The sequence below is a fragment of the Myodes glareolus genome, chromosome 22 (assembly GCF_982192425.1).
Source record: "Myodes glareolus chromosome 22, mMyoGla1.1, whole genome shotgun sequence".
NCBI classification, from domain to species: Eukaryota; Metazoa; Chordata; class Mammalia; order Rodentia; family Cricetidae; genus Myodes; species Myodes glareolus.
The window spans coordinates 64,734,416-64,746,899 of record NC_142047.1 but is presented as its reverse complement, the minus strand read 5'-3'; the positions used below and the strand labels follow the sequence as shown (position 1 = coordinate 64,746,899).

General features: G+C 37.1%; 1 protein-coding gene across 1 annotated transcript; it reads right to left on the bottom strand.

Moving 5' to 3' along the window:
• Positions 1-963: 963 nt before the first annotated feature.
• Positions 964-12,058, bottom strand: LOC146895039 (uncharacterized). Its single transcript, XM_087900152.1, has 5 exons — positions 11,957-12,058; positions 4,296-4,422; positions 4,049-4,109; positions 1,800-2,917; positions 964-1,744 (listed from the first exon to the last, which is right to left on the bottom strand). Exons 1-5 carry the CDS (start codon positions 11,957-11,959, stop codon positions 1,536-1,538), a joined length of 1,518 nt encoding a protein of 505 aa, XP_087756278.1. The 5' UTR covers positions 11,960-12,058; the 3' UTR covers positions 964-1,535.
• Positions 12,059-12,484: the final 426 nt, after the last annotated feature.

The window sequence follows — 12,484 nt, the reverse complement described above, 5'->3', positions numbered from 1 at the left end:
TTTTACTCTGCTAAGAGAGCTTCAAAGCAGAGATGTCCATTGCTTAGAGATTTCCACTTCTCTAAGGGAGTTTCCTAGCAGACGTGTCCAATGCTTCTCTGTTACACCCCACTAGGGAGTTTCCTAACAGATACATCAATTTTTTTTTCTCAGCTTCAGTCCAAATTGTTACTCCTCTGCTTCACTGGAGTAAATGGAAAACTGAGGCAGAAATATTGCAGTATCTGGTGAAGAGTTGCTACTTCTGCTCTGCTCCTTTAATGGAGTTTGCCAGCATTGGTGACCAAAGCTTCTCTGTTCCAATCCACTACAAAGTTTCTTATCACTCTAGTGAAAGATCTTAACCCAAAATTCATTCAAGAAATTTATTTGGAAGGGAAGAATGAAGGAGATGGGCTGCCTCTGCCAGGGCAGAAATGGGCAGTGGCCAACTGAACATGTATAGAACTTATATAGGACTTCTTAGGGGCAGAGTATTCCCATGGAGAAGATTCTCAGGGTGGGAATTGGTTAGATGTCCATCTCTGATCTTGAACAATGCAGACAGAGATTGGCTGGATTTCATGCTCAGGGGCTGGTAGATCTCAAGCTTAGGGATTAGCTGGTTTTGTTCTCAGCTGGTCAAGGGTAGAGTGTGTTTCTTTGGCTCTTGTTTCAGGGACAAAGTGTGTTCTTCCACTGGCCCCATAAAACTTTTTGAGTTTGGTTTCAGGGTCAGGTGTTTCTTTCATTGGCCTTGGATTCAGGAACAAAGTGTGTTTCTTTGTCTTAATTTTAGAGTCAGGATTTATTTCTTTGTATCCAGTTTCAGAGTCAAAATTATGTATTTAACTGGCTCTAGTTTCAGGGTCAGAATGTGTTTCTTTGGCTGGCCCATTTACCATACACATAGGACTTCATAAATTCACAAATTCATTTTACCATGAGTTTCTAAGTACAAACAGTATAAAAAGAACATCATAATGCTTGAAAAGATTGTTAACAGTGTCAAATTTATTTCTACAGAAGAAATAGTCTGGTGTTGTAGGTGGAGGATGCATGTTCATTCATGGCTGCCCAGACCCAAAATAATGACACAGAAACTATATTAATTAAAACACTGCTTGGTCTATCAGCGCAGGATTCTTATTAACTAACTCTGACATCTTAAATTAACCCATCTCTATTATTTTGTATTTTACCACGAGACTTGTGATTTACCAGTAAGGTTCCAGGGTATCTGTCTCCTTCAGCAGATAAATGGAGTCTGACTCCACTTTCTTTTCTCCTCTGTCTCTGCTTGGAATTCCTGCCTTGCTCTATTCTGCCCTGCCATAGTCCCAAAACAGCTTCTTTATTAAACAATGGTAACAAAATACATTCACAACATACAGAGGGGAATCCCAAATCACTGTGTAGCTGATTATAAATGTTTTGGCTAAAGATCTTATTAAATACTTTATAATAAGTAGTCCTCAGTATTTTTATCAGGTAGTCAATGTCTACTGCAATATGCAAAGATTTTAACAGATTGTTGCACACAAAAACTTTTACTTCTATATAAAGTACAAAGCTTTATCATACTGAATATATTTATAGGGTTCCTCTGCAGTATGATTTTTCTCATGATTTAGATTATTCATACATGCAAATACTTTATCACATTGATTACATTCATAGAGTTTATCTCCAGTGTGTGATCTTTTATGCATTTGAAGAGTACTGTGAAGTCCAAAGGCTTTACCATACTGACTACATTCATAGGTTTTCTCTCCAGTTATGATAAACAAAGCCTTTACCATACTAATTACATACATAATGTTTCTCTCCAGTATGGGTTCTTTTATGTTGTCGGAAATTACTGTGATATGCAAAGGCTTTACCACACTGATTACATTCATAAGGTTTCTCTCCAGTATGGCTTCTTTCATGTATTCGGAGATAACTGAGACACACAAAGGCTTTACCACACTGACTACATTCATAGGGTTTCTCTCCAGTATGGCTTCTTTCATGACTTCGTAGATTACTGTGCTGTGCAAAGGCTTTACCACACTGATTACATTCATAGGGTTTCTCTCCAGTATGGCTTCTTTCATGCCTTTTCAGATGACTGTTATGTGCAAAGGCTTTACCACACTGATTACATTCATAGGGTTTCTCTCCAGTATGGCTTCTTTCATGACTTCGTAGATTACTGTGCTGTGCAAAGGATTTACCACACTGATTACATTCATAGGGTTTCTCTCCAGTATGTGATCTTTTATGCTTTTGAAAAGTACTGTATTGTACAAAGGCTTTACCACACTGATCACATTCATAGGGTTTTTCTCCAGTGTGTGTTCTTTTATGGATTTGATAGCAACTTTGATATACAAAGGTTTTACAACATTGATTACATTCATACGGCTTCTCTCCAGTGTGTGTTCTTTCATGTATTTGAAGAGTACTCTGATATGCAAAGGCTTTATCACACTCATTACATTTATAGGGCTTCTGTCCAGTGTGTATTCTTTTATGCCTTTGAAGATTACCGTGCTGTGTGAAGGCTTTATCACACTCATTACATTCATAGGGCTTCTCTCCAGTGTGTGTTCTTTTATGGCTTTGAAGATGACTGTGCAGTGTGAAGGCTTTACCACACTGATCACATTCATAGGGCTTCTCTCCACTGTGTGTTCTTTTATGCCTTTGAAGAGTACTGGAATGTGTAAAGGCTTTACCACACTGATTACATTCATATTGCTTCACTCCAGTACATTTTCTTTTATGCACTTGAAGATGATTGTGATGTGAAAAGGCTTTACCATGCTCATTTCCTTCATAGGGTTTCAATCTAGTATGTGGTTTTTCATGCCTGTGAAGATGACTGTCACATGCAAAGGCTTTAACACATTTAGTATACACAGTTTTCTCTCTAGTTTGACTTTTTTCATGCCTACAATGATAATGGTACATGAGAAAGCATTACTACATTTAATACATTGTTGACTACTTTTATCTGTATATATTAATTTTACAATTTAGTACTATTTTAAAGAGGAATTATATGTTAAGGTTTTATCACCATGTTTACAATCTTGTTTTTCCCCTTTATTAAGGCTTCCTTTTCATCTTTGAAGATAACTGACAACAGTCTTTATTACATGGTTCACATTTACAGAATCTTTTTTTTTATGAACAAGAACTTTAATGTATTTGAAGAGAACTGAAAAAACTCAGAGCTTTACCACTCTTATTGCATTCATAAAGTTTCCTATACTGTGATGCTACATTTGCTAAGTGAACTATGACAAACAGAAGTTTTTACACAGTCCTAATTCTCATGGTGCTTTTCTGAAATATGAGTTTGTTGATATATTAACAATGAGACTAGAAAACCAATTACTTGTATACTTGTACATCAAATTCAACAAGTAACTCAACATGGGGACTGCTAAATGTCCTCTATTTGTTCTGAGAGAGAAGTATGTTATATCTTTTCACATCCCTATGCTCATGTGACTTATATTTCAAGTAACATATGATATACCTATTAAAGGAAGAATAACAAATATAAGATTTCCACATTGAGTTCACACAGTTTGACTTTCTGTCCTCCTAGACTTGAGGTATCTTAATTAAGACCTCCACAATAGCTGCTCCTTGATTTCTGACTCCCCCTCACTAAACTTAACACAGTCACAAGTATATGGGTTAAACTACCCTTTCTATGGACTATTAGTATAATAGACAGTTTTAGAGATATACTTATCACCTTTTCAACATGTATATCTTTTATAATATGAATAATATGAAATAAATGGATTGACAATTTTACAGTATAGCTCTCATTGTATTATGATGCAAGTGGTAATATAAGTTAATACATTGTTTTCTTGACTTCTTTCTTAAAAGAATGACTTTCAAATGCAGTTCACCTGTTTGAATTTAATGTATATGATTTTGTGTGATTTTAATAATCATCAATGCATTTTATTATCTACACTGTTGCTTTTGTTTAAAACATATAGGAAACATTACAAATTCTTCAGAGGTACATTTGTATCAGCTTATACATGAAAATTACCTTTGATGCCTTCTAGAACTTTGATAATGTTCTTCAATATTATGATCTTCCCAACAGTATCCTAAAATATAGTGGCAGAAAAATGTATGTTATTTTTTAAAAATTGTGAAAAAAAATAGTGACCATTTGAAGCAAACCTTGAAACCATGCCAGATTTATTAACCCCATTCTTTTATCTCAATCATGTTACAAAAGAGTATCATTAATCAATGAACAGTTGTCTCCATGAAAGATAATACAGTATTACCTATAGTAGTGAGGTTTCTGTAGGTCTCCAGCATCACATCTTTGTAGAGATTCTTCTGGGAAGGATCCAGCAAAGTCCATTCTTCCCAAGTGAAGTCGATATGCACATCATCATAGGTCACTGCATTCTAAAATATCCCATACAGGTGTAAACCAGAAAGTGTGATTTTGACAACACTGCAAATATATACTTCTTTGACAGTATAGTTATATAATTCTGGTGCTCCCCATACTTATTCCATGACATAGACATCACAATTTAATAACCAAGTTACTTTAGAAGCAAACTGAATAGGAGGTTCGCCTCTGTCATTTCTGAACCCTTTGAATGGGATATCACCTTGCAAGAGAAATACCCACTAATCAACAATGAAAGATATGTAAACAGATCAACAGTGCAGAATACATATAAGAGAAATTGCATGAATGATTAATTCCTAACTATAAAAAAGAAAAATAATATGAAAAAGCTGGATGCATTGATTCATGTTTCTAATCCTTGCAATTAGAAGGCAGAGGCATGCATCTGAGTTGCACACAAGCCTAGTCCATGCAATCACTTCTAGAAGAGCCAGAAATACTTATTAAATACCTGTTTCACATGAAAAAAATCAAACAAACATAAAAGATAGAAATAACTCATAGGTTTTTGCTGAAGTTCCTACAAAGAGTTATGCATTCACTTCAACTCTTTATTCATCTACCAGAAACCTGAAGCGCCCCAATTTAAACTTCAACAGAAATAAGATTTTGCTAAAAGACACTGTGTGTTTAAAAAGTTACACGTGGACAAATGAAAACAATAGCAGTTAATATGATGATTACAAATAATCAACACAGAGCATGAAAGATAACTCAACAGTAAACAGCCCTCCTGGTCTTGCATAAAGATGGGCTCAAGGACTTACATGGGGGATCATAACTATCCATTATTTCAGGTTCAGGGTTTCCAGTACCATCTTTTGATCAATGTAAAGACCTGGTACTCACATGGTGCATATCCATGCATACACAGAAAATACTCTTTTTAAAATAAAAATTCAAAACAAAGAAAACAGGCAGCCTTTGTCAAATTTTAAAAATTCAAGATATGGGTGAAGCTCAGTACAACAGCAAATACTTGATAGGAACAAAGCCATCATACAACAATATAAAAACAGAAAAGCCAGGAACGTTGGCTTTAATCCCAACACTTGGGAGTCAGAGTCAAAGGATGTGTTTGGAAAAGAGGTTCTGCTTTTTTTCTGCAGAGGATGAGAACCTATGGATTCCTTCCAGAATAAGGTGTTTTGATGGACCAAGATCCCCTGATAGGTCTCCATGAACCCTCAAAAATACTTTGCCCAACAAAAAACAGAAAGCAGTTTGGAGAAAACTACTCCAAAATTCCCAAATATTGTTTATAAATATTTGTTTACATTTAAAGGGGATATGATATAGAGATAATACATTGCATTTGCATAGATCTTGGTCTATTGAAATAAATCAAAGGTCAATTTTGTTAAATGAATCTCTGTTCTTGTTTAAGATTCTTGTTCAGTTCATTTAAAGATGCAATGTATAGTTAAGAAATACAAATTAATAGATAGTCATTTATAATAGTTAAACTTGTAGTCATGTTAGTTAGGTTTTCTAGATGTACAAAGATATATTTCATATGGAACGGTATTCATAAACTATTTCAAAGACATACAGAATATGACATTTTAAATGTTTTAAAAACTTAGACCTTTTCATGAAAGTAAAAAATGTCTCTGGTAGCACCAATTATTTCAGAGAGGTTGATGGGCACTGAAGAAACTCATTATGGAATTTGCCTTCAATGTGACAAAGATAGTGATTTCGGCACGAAACAGCTCTTGCCTGGATTGCTTGATGGTATGTTGTACAAACTGGACATGCAGGACCTACAAAAAAATGACTGCTAAAGTTGCCTAAAGAAGGGGAGATAGTTCCTGCTTCATGAAAGAGTCTGACAATTCATTCTCCAGGACATAGAAAAAAAGGTGACTGAGAAACTGGCAATATAGGTGGAACTGTCTTTGAAATTTTCTGCTTCATGGAAAAGTCTGCCAGACACTATGGGCTTGTAGGCTGAAAACAGATGTCTGAATGTTACAGAAGAACTTTGGGTGACTGTCCAGGCATCAAGATGTCTTTGTCAATTCTAGAGTTTTAGAAGTGCTTATAATTACTTAGGTAATAAACATCCTTCTGGAGTCATTGCTGGAGTTGAAGAAAGACAGTTTTATAATTATAAATGATAGATTAGATGTAAAACTTTAGACTCACAAAGACAGAATAGATGATAGAGCATTTTCCTTGATTTACCAAATGTAAATGAACTAAATATTGTAACTATAATTCTGCCTTGATATTTTTTTTATTTTTTATAATTTTATATAATTTTGTTATATGTAATCTTGCCATATCAAAGTTAAAAACTTCCTTTTTATTTAGACAGAAAAGGGGAGGTGATGTGTGATTCCCCTCTGTGAATATGAACGTTTTATTCCCATTGGTTAATAAAGAAAATGCTTTGGGCCATGGAAGCACAGAATTAAAAAAGGTGGGAATGCCAAGCAGAGATAAAGGAGAAAAGAAGGCAGAGTCAGGGAGATGCCATGTAGCCACTGAAGGAGACAGATGTTGGATGGAACCTTACTGTTAGACCACAGCCATGTGGTGAGACACAGATTAATAAAAATGGGTTAATCTAGGATCTAAAATTATTTAATAAGAAGCCAAAGCTATTGGTTATGCAGCCTTATAATTAATACAAGTTCTGTATACTTATTATGGGTCTGGGCAGTGGAGAAATGACCAAGCAACCTCTGTCTATACCAGGATATAATGAAGTTTGCAAGCTATACAGCATACACAAGATTAATGTCTAAGTTCAATTGTCCTGTTAAGCATTCATGATTCCTTGACTACTAAGGGATCATACAAAGAAGCATAAATCAGCCCGAATGCTTCACTCCCTGAGGGAATACATCAGTTTGTCAAGAACTGGGAGGTATATTGTGACCCAGGAACCATGAACTTTAACCTAAAATACCTATGACACAGGTCTCTCAAGGTAGTTAGGTGAGGCCAACTCTGTAGTTCCCTGAAGAGCCTACTGCCCACTAAAATCCTATGACCTCCACTGTCTGCCATTACTCTCAACATTCCCATCTTCTAGGTCCCACAAGAACAGCTAATTAAGCTCTTTGTCCAGTTTTCTAATATCTTCAGCATTCTTATAAGAGTCAACATTCCCAGGTTCTCTGCAGCAACAAAATCCCCTTTGAGTTCCATTTTTATTCTAATTTTATTCCTTGTTGCTGTTATTAAATTATGCAATCAAAAGCAACTCAGGTAATGAACATGGTTATTTGGTTGTTAACTCTATTTCACAATTCCTTTTTATGACAGCTTGGAATAGATACTCAATATGATAACTAAAGGCAAAACATGTGGAATCATTGTTTTCTGGTTTTCACTCTTACTTTGTCACTGTCTTGTGTTCAGCTAGTTCTCCTATCTCTCCCAGGGCTGCTTGTTCAGAGATATTGCCAACTCAGTGGAACAGCCTTCCTATATCAATCAAAATCAACACAATCTCTCTCAGATGCCTTAATCAGATATTTTCAATTGGTATTTTCTCAGATCACTCTAAGCTATGCCATGCTGATAGTTGGGGCTAATTAGAAAAAAGAAACAATAATATACAAGAAGATTTTAAATATCCAAAGGCAACATACTATTCATATCAATCACTTAAGAAGCAAAAACACAAACATGAAGATAGACTTGCCAAGAAATGGAAAGAGGCAAACATTTAAGACAAAGATGAGAAAACTAAAACTGTCTCTCCACAGAACCTTCCCAAACCAACAAAAACTCAAGGAATTCATAATATGAGAAATCTGAATACAAAATTGGTGAGACCATTATTTTCCAGAAAATAAACAATATACTTAGAAAACAATGAACAAAATCAACAACATAGATTGGTGGCACTGACAAACAAAGACACGAAGACATATTATGCTCCTTTAAATAAAAATTACAAGATTCTAATCAAAATCAAACTGTAAAAATTACTGACCACCACTCATCCTAGACACTTCAGTTCTTTATCCTTTACCAATAACAGAAAATGGCTTTGGTGAGGAGAGCTATTTCACCAAAACTGGAGAGATTCACTTGAAACCTTCTCATGCCTTAACTTCGTAGTAGTTTTGATCACTAAAAAAAAATCTAATTTTCTTACAGTAAAAAAAGGATGTATGTTAGAATCACTTAGACACCATTTTGCTCCCCCTGACTGATGATTGCCTGTATGTCTGCAATCAAAGTGAGGAAATGAAAACATTTTAAAAGAAAATGCAAAATAACAGATTTTTAAAGAATCAGTAGACACCTAAAGCAACTTGTTTTACTCTAATTGCTTTATAAGTCACAAGTACTTTTGCAAACAAGTTTATTGCTATATTTTGCATATGTTTGTGCATGAGTGAGAATGTCTTCCATGTGTATACAAGTAACACAAAAAGAAAGGTTCAGAAGTCCTGCATCTAAAATGGTAGAGTTGAGTCTCACAACTTGAGTGTAGGTATCTGAACTCAAGGTCACTTCCAAAATGAATATGTGCTGAGCCATCTGCCAACATCCATAATACATTTTATCCAATAAACCAGAAGTCTCTCACAGATTAACAACAAGAACAACAAAACCAAATAAAAAAATAAGTAAATAAATGATCCTTGGAAACATGATGCATCAAAATTAAGATGATGTGTCTCGTAAATTTGCACCATAAATGAATATAGTACAATAATTCCCAACAATTTATAACAGGAAAGCTGATTACAATGCTACATTCATATTGGAAACACTCGGAGTAATCAATGAGATTATGAAAAAATAGTACACAGACTAATATAATATGACTTCTTTCTGGGTGGTGGTGGTACATACCTTTAATCCCAGCACTCAGCAGGTAGAGACTGGAGGATCTCTGTGAGTTTGAAACCAGCCTGGTCTACAGAGTGAGTTCCAGGACAGGCTCCAAGGATACATATAAACCTTGTCTCAGAGGAAAAAAATTACCACAAAGCTGATCAATAAAGAATGTGTATGATATTTAGGAAAGAATAAAGAGGATGGAGAGAAAAAACCAAGAACAAAGGGAAGAAAATATAGTCAGCTATTAATCAAAAGACCAAAGGAAACTTAGGAAATATGTAATCCTGATCGATGTTACCCAGCTACCTATGATTCTATGTGTATAGAAATTAAATAAATAAAGACTTCACAATTTTTGCAAAATTACTTCAAAGTGACCCTGAAACTGTTGTTTCTGACCCTCCAGCTACTGCTATTTCTTCCAGAGAGGCCCCATGCTCTAGAGCCCTCTCTGTAAAAAGATATGATCTACTGCTATGGTTCTGCAGCCACTTAGACCTCCTTGTGTTTTCAGGTAAAACCCAGCGCCACTGATGCTCAATCCCAAAACAACCATAGAATAATTTCTGGTTCCTGTCAAATGGATTATAGCACAAGATATAGATTCTGCTCTATCTACCTGCCCAACACCATGCACACCTAAGAAACCTCTGCAGCTCAGAAACTCCCTTTGTCCCCTGGAACTAAACATCACTGAATCACACCATTGCAGCTGGTGGTAGCAGAAAGTTAGAAACATTTTAATCATGCATTGTGAAAAGACAATCAACATCACCATAGTGACGTTTTAAACTATTTGATACATTTATAAGACAAACTTGAAAGTAGACTGCAATATTCAGAAAATTATCAGTTTTCAAATCTGTCTTCCCACTGCACACCAAAAGCATGACTTGTTTGTACACTGGACAATGACATTACAAGCAAAATACCTACCATGGCAGGCCTGCAGAGTCTCCCTCTCCCCAGGAAATCCATACACAGTGAGGCTCAGAGGATAAGGAGCACTGCCCAGGTCATTACATAGAGCAACAAAACCACAGCCTGGCTTATGGTCCATCCAAATCCCAGCAGAAATGACAGCTCAACAGACCTTCTCTGAACACTCTACACCCACTATGGCGTAGCTTGTGGTCTTCCTTACAAATTATTACAACAAAAGTAGAGAAGAATCCTGGAAAGAACCTGCAAGCCACCTGTCACTATTATTCCTGATTGTTAAGACTTTCCAGCTGGGCCTCAGAATATTATCAGCTCCCCTAATGGGTGATCAGAGATCAAATGACTCAGACAGCCAATGACCTCAGTCTCAAGCATCTGAGCTGACTTAACTGTGTCAACCAGGATTGAACATATCTGCATGGGAGAGTTCACTAATTGGAAGCTGAATACTTAGTAGTTCAAGCTCTCCTCCCTAAATTGTACATCCACTAATTCTGTCTTGATTCACATGGAAGAAATTAATGTGTGATGGAAAATCACACAGAAAGTTACACACTGTGCCCCATCAGGTCCTTCTTTGTTATGGAAACCCCTGAAACTCGTGACCTTAAACTTCAGTCTATGATCTAGCTATTGTCCAGTGAGTTTACCCCCTCCAGTGTACACAGTACATGGTTCCTTTTTTTCTGGTCTGAAGAGAGAAGTCATGCTCCACATAAAAATCCTTTTAATGGTACTGTAATGGAGAGTCCCACTGCATGACTCAAACTGGTAATTTTAGAGCTCTGTGGTGCAGCATACTTGTAATTCAAGAATTTATAGTGCTTAGCCAGGAGGATAGCAAGAGTAATGCCCTGTGGGACAGCAGACAGAATTCAAGTCCACCACAATCAGCACAGGGGACACTGAGTCACAACTGCTTTCCTTAGAGCTGAAAAATGCAGCTGTTCTAGAACTAGTATAATCTCCTGGCACACAAGGTTGTGACCCCATAATGGCCCTTGAGCAGAGGTCAGAGGCCTTTGATGGGGAAGTGGGTCTTCTGGCTAGTTTGTCTCATTTGTCATAACTATTTGTCATTTCTTAAGGAATGTACCTTAATGGCTGATTAATCCTGGTGAACAAACATTTCCATCTCATCATATTAATCTCTAACAACAAACATAGTATGCAAGCTACTCATCTTTGGATATTTGGGATGCAGCCCTCCCTCACTTAAATTCTTCTTTGTGTGACTTAACGTCTCCTAAGAACCGGTAAATCCTTACACCATTAATTCTATTATCAACTATACTCTTCTACATCACAGTTTAGGAGCAGAGCGCTACTCTACACAGGAGAAACTGTTTACAAGCCATATGAAATTAACTACAGATGAATCCCAAACCTAGATGTTAAAAGTGCAGAACATCTGAAGACCCAGGAGAGACCAGGAGTCTCCACATTTGGCGAATGTGCCACATGCAACGATACAAGCACGACAGACACCACTGTCTGAGGCTCCAGATGCGCTGCTCTGTGCAGACACAGCCGGGGCAGTGAAGTGACTCAGAGACTGCCAGCAGAGAGCTGCAAGTTTAGGACTACTGAGACAGGAAGACGCTAAACTCTGTGTCTGTCCGCGGGCTCCCACCCAGTCAGTGGAGGACTCACCACACCGGCTGCGAACCTTAGCGAGCCGCTCCACCGAGTTTGGGAACAATGGCCCCTCGCTCGCCAAGCACAGCCACTCCTTTTATCTGTGGAGAGCAACCCCTCACTCACCATGGTGCAGCTGCCGAGCAGACACGCTCTCTGCTCACAAGAGAGTCCGAAACAGAGTACGTGAGAGAGCTGAACCAGAAAGGAAGTCTGGCTCCCGGAAGAACCCTCCCATCTGACTGGCGGGTCTGCTGGAAGCTCTGATTGGCTGGTGAGGTCTGAGTGACGGGACCAGGTGAGCAGAAGGGACTCAGCACCATGGTCCAGCACTGACTTCTAAAGACAGACCTGTCTCAGATTGGCTGGAGATTTATGCCAAGTTCAACAGCAAGTCTCTTGCTAATATAAATCAGTGGGTCTGGTTTTAAAAGGAAGTATACAAATTCAGAAAATTAACTAAATTAAACTAAATAACCAGGCATTAAAAAAAGAGAAATGAACTGGTTTGTGAAGGCACAAGGCTATAACCTCAAAACTCCACAAAGAAGGTAGGCAGGTCTCTGTGTGTTCAAGGCCAGACAGCCTTCTAGTTGATTCATAATGTTTCATGAGCACTTTCCTAATTCTTTTGTGGGTTTTTTTTGTGGCTTG